At 39.9% G+C, this 21,096-nt stretch overlaps 1 protein-coding gene across 1 annotated transcript in view; it reads left to right on the top strand.

Moving 5' to 3' along the window:
* Positions 1-21,096, top strand: part of EFNA5 (ephrin A5) — a 274,067-nt gene that overhangs the window by 215,073 nt on the left and 37,898 nt on the right. The window contains exon 2 of the mRNA XM_049648608.1: positions 10,820-11,112. Coding sequence (XP_049504565.1) covers positions 10,820-11,112 — 293 coding nt within the window. The remainder of the gene's footprint in view (positions 1-10,819; positions 11,113-21,096) is intronic.

Here is a 21,096-nt window from a genome sequence, read left to right as displayed (position 1 = left end):
GGCTGCCGGCATTGGCTCCCTTCCCCCCCCTCCCCTCCCCGACGCCCTTCCTTCCCAGCTATTGTTACCTTGTTCTTCATCAGTGTTTTGGGTTTTTTTGTTGTAATTCAGTACCATCCCACCCCAAACCCTTCCATTAATTAAACTTTACCTGTATAAGTTTGCTCAGGCTGCCATGACAGAATACCAGAAACTTGCTGACTTGAACAACAGAAATTTATTCTCGTGGTTCTGGAGGCTGGAATCCCAGGTCGAGGCCCAGCAGGTCAGTTTCTGGTAAGAGCACTGTTCATAGCTTGCAGAGGCAGGGGTCAGGGGGCACTCATTTTAGAAGGATGCTAATCCTGTTGGGTCAAGGCCCCACCCTTATGGCCTCATTTAACTTTGATTGCCTCCATAAAGGCCCTATCTCCAAACACGGGCTCACATCGGAGGTTGCAACTTCAACATATGAATCAGGGTAGGGCACCCGATGGGGGGGAAATCCTGAAATTGAGGAGCATACCATGGCTTGAACTTTGTACCAGTTACTGAACTTTTAACCTGACACTCTGCACCTCCTCCACCTAGCAGTGGCGCATGTGAACTCATTCCGATGATTGCAGGGGAGAGTTGGGAAGTCCCAGGATAAAGCCAAATGAAGAATCTCAGGTCCCATTTGCCTTCCCACCTGCCAACAGGGACCTGGAGTATTTAGTAGAGGGATGAAAGAACAGATTACTAACTCCCAGAAAAGCCCAAGATAATGGATTGGTCCTAGTCTTCCCTGACAAGGATTTGAGTCACTATTTGGCAGCTTTGAGGTGACTCTGGTGAGTTCCTGAGAAAGCTGCTTTCCTCTCCTGACCCTGGCTTGAGTGGCAGAGACCAGATGTTCTGGTAGGAGGGGCACCATCTGTACCCCCCATGACTCCTGCTAACTGGAGCAAACCCTGGACACATCCCAGCCTGGTCTAGGCCTGACCTGAGCAGAAGGGAGCCTCAGAAGCAACAGACCCTCTGGACTGCTAGCTCGTGGTTGCTGGGACACAGCTCAGAGCAGAACAGTGGTTGGCGGAGGCTGAAAGGGAGCCTTGGCTGTTGCTGCCAATGTGATAGGCGGTTGCAGGATTTTGTGAAGCAGTCTGATGAACCCTCTCAAATAGAGGCACCTAATGCTGCTCAGCTGTGTAATTGGGATGGAAATGGGCCAATGAGAGGCGACAGTTTGTGCTTAACCTTTTGGGAGTCTTGTTCAGGAGACTGTGTGTGGGGGGAAAAAAGAAGCATTACAAATAATAAGCTTCTCCGCCTGATTTGTAATGAATTAGTAATAAATGGCCTAGCGCTCTACGAAAGTCTGACGATTACAGAGCAGCTAAGTGCACGGGACCACATCTTATTTTGATCAGCTGTAGCATAGCAAAGACATGTAATTATCATAATCTAACAATTAGCCTGGCATCACTTTCCAGTGTTTAATTACCCCGATAAATGGTAATTGAATAGAGGACTTAATGACAAGAGAGAAACTTTCATTCTGCCTTAGGTGCTTAAGTTGTCTACTCGGCTGGGCATAATTTTCTAGCATTGCTTGAACCGCGGTCCTGATTATAATTTTCCTTTTTGCAGCCGGCCATTATTTTGTTTTCTGATCTTGACCCTTGCGTATAATATTACGTAGCTCTTCTCAGAATTTAGTACTGGGACCCAGGACACAGAAGGAGAGTATGGGGCACTTTACCCAGTTCTTTTCTTAAGCATTCCCTGAAATATCCTTCTGATACAGTTTCCTTCTTTGGACATGTGTCAAGTCACTGCCATGTGCAAACACTGTGCTATGTGCCGGGGGTACAGAGATGATGAAACACCAGCACTATCTCCAAGGAGCTCTCTCTCTAAAAAAAGGTCTGTATAAAAATACAGTAATGATCATTATTTCTGTTACAGCGATTTGCTCTCAGCATGGACCCAGTTTCCTTCTAAATCTATGTATTGAGCTTCAGTGACTTCACGACCTTTCATGACCATGCCCACCACCTCACCTCTAATGGCTCACCTCCAGATCTCTGTTCTCTTACCTTAGGCTCTTCTCTGGTTCCAGATTTGTATCCACTTGCTCACAGGGTTATAACCAACCAAATGAAAGTAACTGCTTCTCCCATGCCAATTTGCATAGGACCAGCAACAATGTTTGCTTTGCATCCTAAAGCTTTATATGAAACACTATTATTATTAGTGTTTTGCCCTAGTATTACCAAATATATGCCTCCTCTTGCAGTGTGCAGATCAAACATAGAAGAAGGTGTTATTTCCTTTCTTTCTTACTGGCTTGTTTTTTGTTTGTCTAACAATAAATTTATAAGAGAGATTAATTCCTTGCCACAGAGGTCTTGGGTCCCCCACCCTGAATTTTTGAAAAGTCAGGGCCAGATTTTAGATTTTGATGGTAAAATGTCCCGTAAGTTATGATCAAGACAGAAGACAAATATTTATTTCACTGTTCGCATATCAGGACTTAAGAACCACTAAACCATTATTTGAATTGGTTAACAGAAATGACATTTATTATAGCTCTTTGGTTATTGTTAATTAGTGTTAATTACTCTTAAAACTGGGAGTAGCCTGAAATTCCACTGGGTAACTCCATCCCCGTAAGATACAAAGGGGCTACCTGTATGTAAGCAGTTGGGCAGGTGGCTTATTTGTTTGATTGACTCCTGCATCCCCTGAACAGAATCAGTTTGTTTAATCCTGTTCTCCTAGGACAGCGGCTGGATAACCTGTTCACTGATTTCCTGCATCTGCTTTTGGACCCGTGTTTATGTGGCAGGTGCTCTCTTCTGTGCGCTTGGCATGATGTAAAACTCTGGATAACTTAGGGCACGAAGGGCAGCTTTGTCAGGAAGCCCCAGACCAGCAGGAGTCAAGAAAGAGCCTGTTTTGCTTTGTGGAAATGACCTCTGTTAGGACATACACTGTGATTCTTTATTTTATTTTACTCCCTTTTGGAAAGCCATTTTAGTGATCTGCAGTGTGTTGGGTGTGTGGGATTCTGCCTGGTTAATTCTTTGGCTGACTTAGCCTGTTGATGTTGACACATTCTTACTCCATGCGTGAGGCCGCTCTGGGGGCTTAGAAGCAATTAGACTGTCACCCAAAGCTCCCAGTCCCTTCTTGAAGGCAAGTCTTATTTAGGCTCTGCCAATTTAATGCTTTGTTTCCTTTGGAGCTCCTCAGTCAAGCTAATAAAACAAACTCCAAATGAGTTAAAACACTGGAGGAGAGAAGATTTTGTGGGCCTTGTACTTGAAACAGGTGTTACTCTTGGGAGATACCGATTGTAAAAAGTCATTCAGACTGATGTGACTTGTAGCAGAAAAGCAACAAACAAAAGCTAGTAGAGGTTTTGTGAAATTTTTAAACCGCTTGCTGTTAAAGCACATGTACGCCCACGTACACACTTGGAAAGAAAAAAGGTGACAGGTTACTGTACTAAAGCACTAATGAATTCCAAATATCTGGCCACGCAAATTACATCTTATTCCCATCACCAGCAGTTACTGAATTCAAGGCAAAGCTCTTATGCTGCGGAATTTATAATTACCAAAACATGCATGCATAAGAACTTTATTGGAATTGATGTTAATGGATAGATAGAACACCAGCGCCGGGTTCTGTTATGTCAGTACCTTGTGCTCCGTTGGATAAAAGTGTATGTGTTATGGCATACAGTGCTTTAACTGCAAAAATAAGTAAGAAACGTTTCTGAAATTCATCCTTGAATATTTTTTAGCCTGTAAATCTCCACTTCTCTGGGAATTTTAGTTGGGATTGGTATGTTCTAGAGCCTGGAAGAGTGGATTGGACTGCCTGAAATGTGTTTTGGTCATCAAACCTCATTCATACTTACTTCATTGAGCCTTAGCAGCTGGCCTGGTAGTGGTGAAACTGTGCAGGACTCCGTCTCAGAGCCAAAAATGAAGGTCAGTTACCAATGCATGTGGATGACAGACATGTTTCAGCCCGTGAGAGAAAGAAGACATTAAAAACCAGCAAAGCAAATCTTGCTTCAGCCCCCAGGTGCTATTATTCATCTACCCTAAGTTTGATTTGCTGTTTGTATTTCATGCTCTAACCTCTGCAGGAAAACAAAACAAAACAAAAAGAGCATCTTCAGACTCAGGATATGAAAGCCATAAGGCTTGCATTCTGTGCTGAGAGAATAACAGAAGGAGACAAGGAGAGACATGTTTGCGACAGAGACTGCCATCCTGCCCATCTCCTCACGAAACGTGTTTATAAACCAAACCCCATGTCTGTCGAGGGCCCATTAGGACTTCCAGGACAAATGAGAAATTCTTCTGGTTAAGAAGAGACATCTTACTCTGAAATTAGCCTTTAAATCAATAAGAGTAGAGTCAAAAGACCGTGCTGCCAAGATATATTCACTCTAGATTTAGTTCAAAATTTGGGAGGAACCCTAAGCTGATAAATTTCCTTAATCTTTGACCATAAATCATATCCTTCTTTTACATTTCAATTTCAGAATGTAATACATTAAGTTGCCTTGTAATTAAAGAAGTGACATTGTAGTTCTGTTCAAATAGGAACATTAAGACAATCACCCCTTTGACAGATTAAAATGCATTTAAAATGTAATAATCAACTATCCAGTTCATGAGAAATAACATTTTCATTACTGAATCCTTTAAAACACTACATGAAAGGGGGATAAAAGTGTCTCACAGCTTCCTAACCTCTAATAACTACTCTGTCTCCTTTCAGAAATGCTGTTTCTATATTTATGGAGTGAAGAAACTTCACTCAGGAGCTGCTTGATAAAATACCTCAGTACATATTTCCCTGGAAGCAGGCTCTCTGCTGTGCCAGCAACATATGCTAAAGGCCAATTTAGAATGTTTTAAATATGCACCATACCCTTCCTTTTCCAGTTACTAAAATGAAATGCATCTTGGCTTTAGCAGATGAGGAAGGAGGGAGAGGAGGCACACCGCAGGGGAAAGGGGCTAAAGAGGAGCTCAAAGAAGGATGGTTACCGTGCTGCTCCTTTGCAGCCCGAAACCCGGGGCGCTGCCCACGTGCCCTTCGCGGTTAGCCCTCCCAGCTGTCAGTATCCACCGTACACGAGCATATGGGGCAGAGGAGGACGTAAGGTCAATGGCAAGAGGAACCATCCACTGAGAAAGAAAGCTAGGGGCACATCTACTTACCAGAGTGGAGAGGAACCAAGGACCGTGTCAGAGTAAGTGGAGGCCTTCCATTTGAAGTTGGTAAAGGACCAGAGTATTCAAGTACTAGATGGCGCTTCTTTCAGTCTGCAGATGAATTCTTTGGTTAGAACGAGGGAAGTCTTCATGGTTCTTGCTGACTCTGGTCAGGAAGCAATGTTTGGTCCCTGTCTGGGGACAAAGCTGGGGCACTGTTGATAACTTAAATGAAAAAGCAAATTGTTGACTGTTCCTTATCTGTGTCTTTATTTCGTTTGAGTCCAAGTCATGAATCACTCTCTGTAGACGAGTTAAATAAGGAGAGGGATATTAACAATAGTGCTAAAGGTATAATCAAAACTACGGATGGGGCGCCTGGGTGGCTGAGTTGGTTAAGCGGCCGACTTTGGCTCAGGTCACGATCTCGCTGTCCGTGAGTTCGAGCCCCGCGTCGGGCTCTGTGCTGACTGCTCAGAGCCTGGAGCCTGTTTCAGATTCTGTGTCTCTCTCTCTCTCTGACCTCCCCCATTCATGCTCTGTCTCTCTCTGTCTCAAAAATAAATAAACGTTAAAAAAATTAAAAAAACAAAACAAAACTACGGTTAGCTGTGGCATGTCATCAGGTAAACACTGAAGATAAACACTGAAGACAAACTAAGACACACATGTCTGCAAATAGACCTTCTAGTTGAAATCCCAACTTCAGTTGTTACTTTTGCTATCAATAGCTGTGAAATGTGCTTTTTATATCCAACCTTTCAGGCAGCTTCTGGGACATCAAGACCTACCATAAAGTGCATAACTCGTGTTTAGTAATTGAGTTGATAAAAAAAGAACTAGTTGCCATACTGAATTTTCCTTCTTTTAATTAACTAGAATGACCCTTTCATTATATATATATGTCACATATGACATATATCACATATATATGTGACATATATACGTGACATATATACATACATATATATATATATATATATATATATATATATACACACACATATAAATGACATTGATTCTTAACCAGCCTACTGTCCAATTTTGGCAAATGTATATAATGTATTCTTGCCACAACAGGGTATATATATATTGTATGTTAAGTGGAACACTGGCCCTGTAGCAGTGCAACTCAGTGGCGAACAAGGGCTGTCTTTCTATGCATACAAGATGTTTCCTGGTATTTGAGACTTTTGTATTATGAGAACACAGGGCAGTAATCATATTATTCAAACGCAATCACTTTTCTAAGTGTGGTAGCGGTGCATGCTTTTACATTGTAAGCCACTGTGATAATTTAGTAGAGATTGTATTGTAATTATTGCTGGCTTGTTGGTGTGGAGCCAGAAATTCTTACGCCTCATAATATGCAATGATTTCAGAGAGGAAGAGCACCACAGATAGAGTGGATGGAATTAAAGAAAAGGAATAAAGGGGAGACCTTTACAAGAAAATTTCCAAGAAATTTATCAGTGCGTTTAAAGTGGCGGCCGTGCCGCCCATGACATTTGTAAATATTGTCATGTGGAATCATTCTTCCTAGGTTTGAATTTGCTCTTTTAATAGGAACTAAAGCTCATGAAAGCTGTTTCCTGATGGGGGGAAGAAAGATGCCTTTATGTCAGCAGCTACTGAGCTTAATAACACTTTCTTCTATCAAAGAACAGACTGGTATACACAGGTCAGGAGCTAACCCTGCGACCTGAGATGTATTCTGGATGCTGACACACCCTTCAGTTTAGGAGTTTGGGACCAATGGAGTGGGGAGGGAGCAGGGCCAGCACACCTTGCAGCAGACTTCCCTAGAAGATCAATGTAAACATAAGGGAACCCAATGGCACCAAAACCCTTAAAAGAGCTCCTTCAGGTCAGGGGAATTACAACAACTGGTAAAACTTTGGAACCATTGCGTTTAGCAGGAAAGAGAATTTACTTCAGGGCCAGATAAGATATGGGTTGAAATCCTAACTCTGCTGCTTATTTCCTGTGGGGGGGAAAAATGATCTAAGAGGATAACAACCTGAGTGTCATTTCCTCATTGTTCAAATAAAACTAATTGTAACTACCTAATAAGAATTTCATATGACAACACATGTAAAGCCATAACACAGCATATCCTGGATGCAGCAAGTGTTTGTTGCATCAGTGAATGAAGGAGAGAACTGAAACCCCATCAAGAATTAGAACTGCCTTTCTGGGGGAATAAAGGGTTGACCTAAGAACTTGAGCAATTTACTCTCTCTGGAAGTAGAATAATAAAGAACTTCAGTTCTGAGTGAGGTCTCAATGCTTGGGCTTGACTTCTGCCTCCATGTTTTACTAGTTGGATGACATTGAGCACATTGCTTAACTTCTCGGTCTCAGTATCCTCATTTTTAAGCGGGAGTACCAATAGTATAGTGTTCTTTAGGATTTATGATGGAGATTAAATCGAGACAATGAATATAACATAATAAACAATTATATTAGCTATACATATGTGCCTTTTCACAGTAAGGCCCAAAAAGAATGGTGCAGTACTACTTTGTAGCCAAAGAGCATGATTTGGGGTAATATCTTTCCCTATCTAACCCTAAACTTTTCTTTGGATCGTACTTGGGTATATTATAGAAATGCCTTTTATGAGTTTTTGTTTATTGATGTTTTTATATTTATATTGTCCATTTGGGGGGGGAAATTACATTATTAAACTAATTTATACAAATTGAAGATGTGAAACAGAAGCATAAGTTGATTCTATGGTGACTCATCATCTTTGTCATGTGGATAAAGGGGTAGAACTACTAACCGCTGGGGTGATCACATACTCAAGATAGGCTTCACAGTGACTCATTGAACACCCCACACAGAGTATAATGTCATCAGAAAGGGAAAAGGTCAACCCAGTATGAAATGTGTCTTCAATTTCATGGCTTGTTTTATTGAAACTTAAGCAGCATTAACGGGGAGAAAAGTCGGAAAAGGGAAAGTAAACTCAGGGCATCAAAAAAGTCATGACAATTTGTAGAATAAAGCAATAAACAAATGAGTCTGGACAGTGGCAGTTTTAATTTTTTTTTTCCTACACTTTTAAGCAGTGTCAAGTGCCAGTAGAAGCTCAAATGAGTGACACTTGGGGGAAGGAAAAACTTCCCCCTTGAATGTCTCTAAAATCTATAATAATAATATAATAATATAAAGTGCATCTGGGCATTGCCTCCTGCTGCATTTCTTGCCTGGCTCTCAGCCAGAACTGTCAGGCTACTTTGAGTGCTGATGATTCATATCCCAGCACCCTTTTATCTGAACGTGGCAGTGTCTTTTCTTTGTACTTTGGCAGTGATGTTACCTTGATGTTCAGAAATCTTTTAAAAGCAACACAGGCTTTCCTTGCATCTTGACAAATCATCGTCTGCCAGTAATGAAGAAAGAGTAAACCTAGTTCCGTGATCATTGTAAATATAAAGAAATAAATACTTCCAAGTGGGTTTTTTTTTTAAATGTTTACGCATTTTGAGACCCTCTAACAGAAAAAGTGATCTGATCATCTTTCCTTATTCTCCTCGTATAAATCAGCATGCTGCTTTTCAAAAGCATTGATCAAATGGAAGTTTCTGTGGATCATTTGATATGTGAGGACAGAATGTAGGATTTTTATATTATTTTTAAAAAGGGACACGGGGATTATCGTTGGTGTTGTCATATACATTTACTGATGTTGCTTAGGAGTTAGTATTGTGTTAGTTATCGATTTTAATATGCTTTAATATATTGATAATAGTGCTGCACATTCACATGGTGCTTTTTAGATGTTTCATCATCGGAGACTTGAAGCAGTTGTGTGAGGTTAGCGAGGCAGATTCTCATGATTGTTCCAGTTCACATATGAGGAAACTGAGGGTCAGACGGTTTATGACTCCCCCACCCTACCAGCAGCAATCCAGTCCTTAAATTGAGGTCTACTCACTAAAATGAGTAGTGTCCACTTTGATCACGTTGCATTTTAGAAAGGAATCTCAGCTTCTTCAATGAATGTGTAGTATCCAGAGTGAAGGTGGTAATATATCTCCTGGGCTGAATGCTGGTCAAAACAGCCTGTCGGAGGTGTCTGTTGTGTTTGGGGGCTACATTTTAAGGGGACAATGGGAAACTAGAGAGCATAAGGAGAGTTGAGAAACTAGAATGTGAGGAGCCTGGGAACAGAAATAACCAAACAAGTCAGGATTTTCACGTAGTGAGAAAGGAAGATACAGAGACCTAGTTGACACGTCCAAATGTTTTATGGAGTGCCTGGTAGAAGAGGAATTAGATTTGTTCTTGGCGATGTCAGGCAGTGGGAGTAGGATCACTGGATAGAAATTACACAGAAGCAAATTGATGCTCCATATACGAGGAAACTGGCTAAAATGTAGGCGTGTCCAAAAATGGAGTAGACCAGCTCACTGACATGTTTACACTGAGACCATCTGACTTGAAGACTACATGGCTTGATGGGTGCTTGTCTTTCAGCTTGTCTTTCAGCAGTAACATAGTTTTATGATGAATCTTCTAAGGCCTCAGAGAATTTCCTCACTAGCTAAAAACAGAGGGGTTTTGTAGACTTTTCTGTGCTGACTTTAGAAAGCAGTATACGTAACAATTCCTGTTTCACACATCATTAGTTCCTGAGAAATCTCTTCATCCAATCAGGAAAGACGTATTAGTTAACACAAATAAGCAAAATTTTTGTAAGGTAAGAGTTGAAACAGTGCAGTGTGTAAGGTGAGGTGCGTGTGTGTGTGTGTGTGTGTGTGTGTTATTTTAACTATTTCAGGATGGAAGTGGTCCTGGGTTTGCTGTGTTCATCTGTGTCGTCAGTCCAGCCCTAGGACACAACCTATAAAGTTAAAAGAAATGGAGGGGAAGGGGAGGAAGATGATTTGATTTAGCTGGTTTTCATTTTCTTAATATAGAAAGGGATGGGGCATCAAAAGAGATCAGCTGAAATGAGTTTGTGACGTAAGCAGATTCACTAATGGAAACAGCTGATTAGGACCTGAAGTCACCATTCCTGGTCGAGCTCAGTCACTCACTGCTTTGACATTATGCCTTAGATTTTTATTTCCCTCTAATGGGGAAGTGTCCTAGGACTTTTCTTTCCAACCTTTAAATTTTATGGTCCTAATTCTCTCAGTTTGATAACTCTAGTTCTCTACATTTGCATAGAAAATTGAGAATGGTAGCAATTATAGCAAAACCAATTCAGTCATTCATTTGTTCTTTAAATGACTTATTCATTCATTCAAAAACACTCATCAAATGAAACGCTATTTTGAAATATCAAAACTTTGCTTCAGTATATGTGATTTTAAGAATGAAAGGAAAACAGCAAGTCAGTATCTTAACTACTTAAGATGAATGTGAAGAGTTCCATTTTCAGCATGTTTTGAAACAAACGTAATAGAATTCCTCTGTAAAATTGTTGTTGCTTGTATTTGGAATAGAAACATATCCTGAATCATAATGGGCTGCAATAAAAACTTATTATAATAAATCTCTTAGCACCAGCATGATTAAAGTTATTCCACCACTGATTCCAAGCAGAAAGTCTTTTCCTTATGAATAATCTCATCTTTCTCTTCTTCTTCCAACAGATTCCAGAGGGGTGACTACCACATTGACGTCTGTATCAATGACTACCTGGATGTTTTCTGCCCTCACTATGAGGACTCGGTCCCAGAAGATAAGACTGAGCGTTATGTCCTCTACATGGTGAACTTTGATGGCTACAGTGCCTGCGACCATACTTCCAAGGGGTTCAAGAGATGGGAATGTAACCGGCCTCACTCTCCAAATGGACCACTGAAGTTCTCTGAAAAATTCCAGCTCTTCACACCCTTTTCTCTAGGATTTGAATTCAGGCCAGGCCGGGAATATTTCTACATCTGTGAGTATATCAAGATTTATTGTGTTGGAGGGCAGCTACAAGAACCCAGACTAATTTTTTACCCATGTTTCAGAGAATTGCAGAGAGTTGGACTCTGCATTACAGATGTCTCCTTGTAAATGCATACATCAGGATCCCTAGATACATTAGCTGGGAATTGAGAGCACAAATTAGATTAAAGACACAGCTCCTCTCCCCCTATGAAATTGCGTGTCAGCCTGTTCAGTGAACCACTGCTGACTTGTATTTCTTTTAAATGAAAATTGCTGGGACTTCTCCAAAGCTGAGGAAAATAAAAAGAGATTCCTGAAAAAAAAAATTAAAGGAAATAATTAAATTTACATAGCTTGGAGTCATTGGATTTCTTATTCAGGTGTCAGCAATATCCTTTCAATCATCCACACTTGCAGTGGAGAAAGCCAAAACTCCTGCAAATGTCAGCATGCTGGCGATAAATACTATCTTTGCACCAAGGAGAAAAGACAATTATTAAGAGCAGCTGTGTCTTTAAACAGGAAAAAGCGTGAAGAGTATCGAGAAAGTTCCAAAGGAACTGGTATAAGTGAGTTTCCCACCTGTGCCTCTGTCCTGAGAGAGCTCTAAAAGTTTCTCAAGCTGACCTCTGTAGTTTTCATCTTGCCGTGGCCTTGGTTCTTGTCCACAATGGACACCATCACTTCTTCAGGCATCGTACTGGTCATATATGCTAAGTAAAGGCTTCTCATACTTCACTGTGCATAAGTCATCTGGGCATCTTGGTATAAGGCAGATCTGATTGAGGTGGTCTGCCACGGGGACCAAGATTCCATATTTATAAAGCTCCCATGTGACGTCATGCTACTGGTCTGTGAACCACACTCTGAGTTAGTATGCTTACAAGTAATACTTAATTTAGTCAGCATGCTGTATGTATGGACTTGACTCGTGTCACATATTGAAACTATATGGCCTTTTCCAAGTATTTTCAGTATCAGCTGAAGGAGTTCAACGTTTCTTGTTCAAAAGTACATTTATTGAACAACTTATCGTGGCTCAGAAATGTTGGGGGATGCAAGATCAAAAGACACGCCTGTCCTGAGGGAGTGACCATCTGCTGGGGAGTAGATGTAAACAGGCAGATGCTGTATGAAGGTAAATGCAGGCAGCAGTGGGTACGTGGGTACATGTAACTCACGTGCTTGAAAGAATCCAGAAGTGTGGCTGCACATAGCGTGTAGAGATCTAGGCAATACTACCCAGGATGCTTGGCGTTGACTTTTCACCACTCTTTGCCAGACAAACAAGACAAAAACATTACTGTTTTTTCGACTCGTTTCTTCAACCTGAATGTCCCCACAGACCCTTCACCCACATGGTTTTTTCAGTCTGCAAGGATTTCTAGTTTCTCTTCTCCAGAAAACAGAATTTTATAATGAGCTGGATTTCACCACCATACACGGGCACTCCCACTTATATTGAGATTGAATTTAAAAAGGAAATTGAACAGTACCAGTTTTATTATTTCAGTACATATTTTGGTCATTAGTCATGAGAAAACACGTAAAAGGCTTGATACTATCTCACATTCGATCCATAAAATAAGAAAAGGAATATTGGAGTCCCACGGATGGAGGAAACACTGGCAGCCAGTGAATTCATACATTCTCAGGCAGCAGGCTCTTGCCTTTTCCTCATTTTTTACTTTGTGAAAGAATCTCATTCAGCAAATGGAAAAAAGGAAAGAGGAAGACTTAACTGGCAGGATGGCAATCATTAATTGCCTACTTCTAAAATATCCTACTGATGGAAGAGGAACTTACTGCCATTTCCAAAATTTACACATTGATTTCTCAGATTAAAACACCACAACAAAAACCAAAACTAAATTGAGAGCACTGAGATAGGAAACATACCAGCTAACTAGTTGATTGCATGATTATTAGAAATTATAGAATCCATTGAGGTTCATAAGCAAGATGTTATTATTCAAATATACCCATAGTGCTTATGACTGGTTTTTCCTCATTTGTGGTTAAATTCAATATTTCACTAAAAATCATTATGTGTCTTCTATAACATTCATTTAACGGAGTCATTTAACTGTCAAGGGCTCCTGTCAAAGTAATTGTTCCAAAATGCTTCAAAATATCAAGAGCTTTTTGCTGTTCAGCTGAGTTTAACCTGAATTACTTTTTTTAATGAAAGGTAAAATAGCACAAAATTAGCAGCAAAGAGATGTTCATTTATAAGAAGCACACTGGCCTCGTAGTCAGTTAAATTGAATTTTCAACCATGTTTTAGAACCACAAGAGCATGCTTCCCTGTCTTTTTAGTAGTGAAAGTGTTTCCTTTCTTCACTGACAAGAGCAGGAGCGGCGGAGCTAATGCGGATGTCATACAGACGTTTAATCTACTGTGGTCATAATTAAACTAAAGGATTCTTAGGGGACAATTGGCCCTCAGTTGAATTTTCCTCTCTCCTAATATGCATGGAATGAACAAGATGATTGGGAAATGGCTCTTTTCACACTTATTACCTTACAAGAAACTCTGTTGCCCATCTCGGGAACAAGCCTGACTACCCACCGGTCAGGTTTCTAGAATGTTCTTCCCTGGATCGGGGTTATATTTCAGATCCTCCAGGGCTTAAAATCTCTAACAAGTTTTCCAAAAGGAAAAAGAAAGCTGTAGCCTTTTGGCAGTCCTGCTTTAGGGTGGTGCTAGAGGGAGGGTTGAGTGTAGTGGTGAGAACCAAAATTCAGATATACTTGGCCTTGGGGGGAAGAAAAGAGCATGTATTTCATACTAGGATATCTACTCATCACTTACTCAGAGAAGACACAATTCAGAACATTCCTATCAAGTTCTACTTTATCCTCAGTAACATTTCTTTCTTTCTTAATGTCTGTGAGTTATACAAAATCAAGAAAATAAAGTCGTTGGAAGTATATGAAATTTCCTGCTTACTCTAGAAATAACATGTCCTTCACTGTCCTAAATCCTTTATTTGTCCCAAGACTGACTCTATGCTATGTCCTTCTTTCCTTGGGAATAGGCAGTATTATGAAGTTATTACAGTGGCTAATTATGCGAAGGCAGACTGAGCCCATTCTGGAATATGACAAATACTGTTTTTAATCTACAGAAGTTATTTTGGTAAGAGATTGGCATACTAAAGTAATTACAGAAAGTCAGTGGTCTTTCTATCCATGATAGATTTGCAGAACTGCCAGTCAATAGATTATGGCGATAGTCATTTATATAGATTTCCTAAGGCAAAGAGTTATTTTAGAAACTTCAGAAGTATTCATTTTAAAAATGATTCTCATAAATATTAACCTAATGAGAACAAGTTTGAAAAAAGTTTTGCTGCTGTTATTTTTAAATCAGAAGAAGCAAAGGGAAATAAGTTAAATAAGGCACTTTAAGTTATTTTTGTAAGTCAGTAAGAGACTAATTTTGAAAGTTCTCTTTTGTACAGTAAGGAAAACTGAGTCCTGGGCCATTCTCTTGACCTAACTAACTGTATGATCTTGGGTAAATCATTCAATCTCTCTGAATTTCTAATTCCACGGCTGCAAAATAATGTAGTTGGAATAGATGATTTTTAACATTCCTTGGAGCTCTAATATCCTAATCTTACTATATTTTATCTAAGGATCTGTACATCACTGTAAGAAATAACCCCTATAAAATGTCTCAGCCCAATGCCTTACTTAGTAGGTGTTCAATAAATGCCAGTTAAAGGAGCATCTGTAGGGGAAATCCAGGGTGGAGACACGTATTAGCATTATTGAACTTGTTCACCCCTGCCAACCTATCCAAGTCACCATCAGCTGTGGTTTCAACTAGTGCAGCAGGCTCCTGCTTTCCCCACTCATGTTGCTGCTCTGTCAGAGCCCTCCAGAGTGACTTTCTACCTCAGCAAGACAAAAATCCTGAGTCTCCAGCCTGACCAACAAGGTCCTCCATGGCAGGCACCCTTCTCGTCCCCACCCTCGCCTCTTGGACTTCTTGTGCTCTCACTGCGCCTGATGGTCTCCACTCCAGCCCCCACCACCACCACCACTCCCACCCCCTCCCTCCTTCCTGTCTAGTGCCCTCCCCCAGGCTCCATAGGAGGGCCTTGGCACTTTATCTTCTGTCTGCCTGGGGTTCTTATTGCTCCAGCATCCACATCCCTTACTCTCACTTTCTTTAGGTCTGCACTAAAAAAAAAAAAAAAAAAAAAAAAAACAACTCCTTTATCAGAGAGGCATTCTGATCTCCCTATATAAAGATAGCATCTCCATAATTCTCTACATTCTTACCCTGCTTTATTTTCCCTCAAGCACTCCTCACGCCTGACATTATGTACTTATGGTTGTTTGTTCATGGCTATGCCTGCTCCGTGCCCTGCATTACATTGTTTGGCACATAGTAGATGTTCAGTAAGTAAAGGTCACCACTGTTTACAGAGCACTTACTCTATTCCAAGCACTGTTCTAAACCCCTGCAGTTCTCAGAAAAGCACGATGAGATACTGTTCTTCTTTCCCATTTTACAGCCAAAAAAACAGAGGCACAGAGAAGTTAGGTAACTTGAGAAAGGTTCACACAGATAAGAAGTGACTGATCTGAGAGGAAATTCAGTGAATAAACAACTAAAAGGAAGGAGAGATAAAGTCCTAGGTCTCATATGCTTAAAAAGCAAAAAACATACTTTACTTTGTATTTTTTTAAAGGTTAAAATCAGTGAGCCTTACTGTTGAGAGAATTTTACTTTATAAACTCTGCTGGAAATCCCAACTCAGATAGTAGCAAGATAGATTTTTTTTAACACGCGTATGCATTTTCTGCTCTCCAAAGAATACTCATCCATCTCCAAATAATATTTCAGCTGTATCTTCCCAGATGGGTGACCCTTTTAATATGATAACTTTCTGACCCAGCATTTGGGTCAAATAAATTCTTATTAAATCCAGTGAATATTCAGCCTCTAGACTGAATCATGCATGATTGCACACTTAATTTAGAAATGAGTGAGTTTCTTTCTTTTTTTTTTTTTTTTTTTTTTAATTTATTTGGAGAGAGAGTGAGCAGGGAGGGACAGAGAGAGGCGGAGAGAGAGAGAGAATCCCAAGCAGGCTCCACACCATCAGGGTGGAGTCTGACTAAGGGCTTGATCTCAGGAACCATGAGATCATGACCTGAGCCAAAACCAAGAGCTGGACACTTAACCGACTGAGCCACCGAGGCACCCCAGGAATGCATGAGTTTTAATGCAAGACCTACAGTAAAGAAGACAAATGTTATTTTCTGAATATGATACTAAAAAGGGAAAGAAATCTTTTAGCATTTGTCACATCTAAGGTACAGTTGATTGTCTTTAAAAGAAGATACTCCGAGTAAAAGATGATTTATAGTCACAGCACCCAGACAGAATCCAGGAGTTTCTGAGAGGTTATTGGGGAACACACTCTTCCTAAACTCACTGGCAAGTAAACTTGTACATGCGTATTGTTTTTGTCGTAAGCCTTCATACTGATAGGGTTATAGAAGTGCAGAGCTTACAAAGGCCATTTCTTTGAAGTTAGAATCCTGAAAACATCAATGAAAAGAACACTCAGGGAGCTGAAGACTCTCGCTCCAGTCTTTTTGGTGTACACATTTTTCAAAATTAAAAAGAAAATCATGGGGACAGTCTATGTTACTATGGGCATCATTCTTAAACCCACAGTTTATAACTCCTTGAATGCAGGTGGTAAACTGTTAATTCTTTGCTTTATGTGCTTTAGTTAAAAGTTTACAGCCTCAAGCTATGAGGCAGTTTTAATGTGCACTACACAATTTTTAAAGCTGACAATATAAGTAACCTAAATTCTGATATCTTAAAGGAGTGATCAAGATCAGCTTCAGAAATCATTTGATTGTACAGTACAGTTATTGACAGTCCTTTTAAAAGATAAAAGAATATTCAGTAAATCCGGAGAATATTAACATCAAGAAAGTCCTTCACTTGCCAAGTGGATATGTTCCAAAAGCTTATTTGCAGGTCAAGTATTTGGAACGTAGAGTAATAGTGTCTCTAGAAGTGTTGCTAAAATCAGGCAAACTCTCCATAATGTGGAGAATCTGCTTAACCATAGTATTGATTTAAAACTGTGTATTTTTGGTAAGAAATAGAAAATAGCACCTAGAATGGTGTTCAATAAATATTTGTTGAATGAATAAATGCCATATTAGTAAACCAAGGACAAAAAAAAACCAATTTTTTTTCCTTACATGCTAATGTATGAGAAAAACAGATAAATTGGAAGCTGTACGTTTTATTGAACCCACTGTCGCAATTCCCTGGTTTCTTTTTTCTTTTCTTTTCTTTTCTTTTCTTTTCTTTTCTTTTCTTTTCTTCCTTTTATTTCTCTTTCTTTCTTTCTTTCTTTCTTTCGAGAGGGAGACAGACAGAATGAAAGTGGGGGAGGGGCAAAGAGAGAGGGAGACACAGAATCTGAAGCAGGCCCCAGGCTCTGAGCTGCCAGCACAGAGCCCGGCATGGCTCTCGAACCCATGAATTGCCAAGATCGTGACCTGAGCCAAAGTTGGAAGCTTAACAGACTGAGCCACCCAGGCTCTCCACAACTTTTTTTAAAAGTTTATTTCTTTTCAGAGAGACAGAGCATGAGCCGAGGAGAGGCAGAGAGAGAGAGGGAGAGAGAATCCCGAGCAGGCTCTGAGCCGACAGTGTGCATTGCGGGGCTTGAACTCCCCAAACCATGAGGTCATAACCTGAGACAAAATCAAGTCTGACGCTTAACCAACTGAGCCCCCAGGCACCCTTCCCTGGCTTCTTAATAATGTTTTTTGATCATATGATGAGGATACCTCAAAGGGGAGAGTAGAACATGGTTTTAAAAGAAAAAGGCACAGACTCTGGTAAATGCAGCCTTGCCCTTGAATCTTCCTATACTCCTAGTAGCCATGTGTCTGTGGGTAACTAAGCCTCACTTTCTTCATCTGTAAGATGGGTATATAATAATAGTTTATCATCACAATCTTTCTTATTTCCAAGGCTAAAATAAATATTCTTAAAGGATCAGTTGACCACCAAAAAAATGATTTCCACAATCCACGTCCAAAAATTTGTATGCCCTTTGAAAAGTTACTGCACCTCAAACAGCCCTCATTGATACTTAAGTAAAAATTTTCACAAATGCCTAGGAAAGATTCACATTTTAAGTCTGTGCCCTATATTCTGAAGGAACATTATGCTAGGATTACATATGCCTAAGGAAGTCTTCATTCCTCTTTGGATATCCAGTCTTTCAGCAGCTTACCTTAGTAATGGACATTAAGAATTATTTTGGTCCTGTCAGTTCACAACAATCTGCCTTTTTTCTGAGTTGTTTTTACTGAAATACAAGAGTGTCAAAATGGCACATTTATCAAAGCAGGAGGTAATCTTTTTCATCTTTCTTAGTCTTTACTCTTGCAGGGGAGGTGACCTGTAAGTACCATGTTCTTTCTTAAAATGAACAACTCAATATTTGCTTCAATGTGTGTGTGTGTGTGTGTGTGTGTGTGCGTGCGCGCGCACATTTTGCTTTTATTATTAAAAACTGGTTTTTATTACTAGAGCCTTATTTTAGCATTAAATACCATAGCATATACATCAGCTGAGATTCAAGGGGTTTATAACTGGTATTTTCAGGACTATGGTCGAATACTAGTTCACCTCTTATAATTTTTTTAATATGTAAACCCAAAACTTAGTAGTGAGAAAGGCATATTTATATTAATACAGAAAGGAGTTGAAGGGCAGTGTTAGGAAATTGACACATTATAATATTTGCTAAAGTGGAAAAGCATGAATGTGGCACAAACATCAAATGGTAATTGTTCGTATACAGAGTATATCCTAGTCACTAAAATCAATTTTATTCTGTTTTGTTTTGTTTTGTTTTTTTGAGTTTTGGTTTTTTTGAACATCCAGTGAGTGGAATAGTTGCTCTCCACTTGGACACTGGAAGTTCATCTAGAACACATCAGATTTGTGTCTGAAAACAGTTGTTCTATTTCTTTTGTGTACTTCAGTGGTCTTTAGTGAACCTGCAAGAATGCACCTTTTTATTTAAAGAATGAGTTCAGAGAATTGTGTCTGTTTCAAGTTGTCCCTAGCCATCTTTTTGGAAAGCATGAATGGATTTCAAGGGCTCTTAAATGAAGGTTAAATAAAGAACATAAAAGAGGATATTGAGAGACTTCAGGATATTTTTCTATGTTAATTGTGCGTTTCTCTCACGAAAACGGTTGTTTATTGCCAGGTGCCCTGTTAACCTTCTGAACAAGAATGCTTGGCATCAGCTCAGGCCTGGTTGGATTGTGGATGCTTGACCCATGTTTCACATAGTCTGAGTAGAACCAAAGGTGGAGGGGGCAATTAATAGGAGCATAGGATGTTTTAGAACAATTTATTGTTTTTAAAAATTTGGCAGTATTATTTGGTCAGGTGGGGAGGATTTTTAAAAGAAACACATGTCCTGGTAAATGACTTGCCTAAAAGATGAAGCACTGTTAGAATCAGAGAAGTAAACGCCAGGTCTGTGGAAAAGGAAGCTGGAACTAACATCCCTGCTTAATAGGTTTTGACTTTGGGAGTCGCCTTAAAGTTCGCAAAGGGAGCTTAAAAGCTGTTGAATAATTGGGGCTTGATGGAAATTCATGGTATAAGCAGTAAGACACTAAAGACTCGTAAGTACTCTTTGCATTGTTTGAAGTTTTCAAAGGCTGTGACACTCAGATAAGAAGTTCAAAAACAATAATTTTTATTTGTGCTATTAGGAGACTGGGGGAACATGGAGAGTCTGACCTCCTAAGGGGGAGGAAGGAATTATGCCACCTTTTGCTTCCTTTTACCACACTGAGACTAAATGCCGACATGGAACAAATGAAAGGATTTGGGGTTTTTTGTTGTTGTTGTTTGTTTGTTTGTTTGTTTGTTTTTAATCCCTAAATGTCAAAAGTGGCCACATCTCCCAGAGAAATAACGCACCTGATTAATTGTGTAATTTCTCAGGATAGCAGTAATTCTCAGCCTTACAAACATGTAATGTACTAATTTGGTCACAGAGTTAACTGAAAACAGTTTAATGAGCTGCTGTGTTGTGTGTATGTGCAGCGTTACATAGAGCAGATGCCAGGAGAAATGGAAATAACACGCCAGTGACACTTGGAATAACAGTGTTTATACTTCATTGACTCTGGGTTGTCAGCATGCTATTCTCTGTGTTTCCCTTAGTAACTTATTAAGGCGACTGAACTCCAGTGTGATGATGTCTAAGTGTCATTTGTTGTAAATTACACAAGCACGCACACACCAAATGCGCTTAGTCAATCTTTGGGGAAAAAAATATATAATACTTTCTCATACAGACGACCAAAATGTTATCCAGGAGACATGTACACAGAGCGAAAGGTGAATCTCGGACCAAGGTGCATGCTGGAAGAGCCAGATTTTGGCCTTTCGTCAGAAGGAATACTGTTTCTACAGATTTTCCCACTCATCTGTTCTTGCTCTATTTTAACAGAATGGTCATGTAACTCTTGGTTTGAAAGTTGTCATACAGCCTCACAGCAGGCTTATATTATCTACAGAGTTCTTTATGAGGAAATATAAATCACCACAAATGAGACTTTTCACAGCCAGAGATATGTAGAAATTTGTGTCAGTGCTTTGCTGGCTTGCTAAAAAATATCTCTAGGCTCCAAAGTGCTCTCAGAGCTCATCCCCCCTGCTCCCTACCCTTTTGGGAAGCAATTCTCAAAACTTGAGATTTATGGTTCAGAGAGCTGATAGTGGCTATAAAGTTTTCTATTTTCTCTTTTCTTTAATATTAATGCAGGGAACGAGGCATTATCATTCATTATTTTAGTTCATGAGTATCCTGTGGGCTTGAAATACAGTTTCTTGGGGATATGGCTTACCTCTGTTTAACAGGGGAAATGTGTGGACTTCGGCAACAGGCTTCCT

This window comes from Panthera uncia, assembly GCF_023721935.1.
Source record: "Panthera uncia isolate 11264 chromosome A1 unlocalized genomic scaffold, Puncia_PCG_1.0 HiC_scaffold_17, whole genome shotgun sequence".
In the NCBI taxonomy this organism is placed as follows: Eukaryota; Metazoa; Chordata; class Mammalia; order Carnivora; family Felidae; genus Panthera; species Panthera uncia.
Note: the sequence above shows the minus strand (reverse complement) of the source record. Positions and strands in the feature narration are given on the sequence as shown.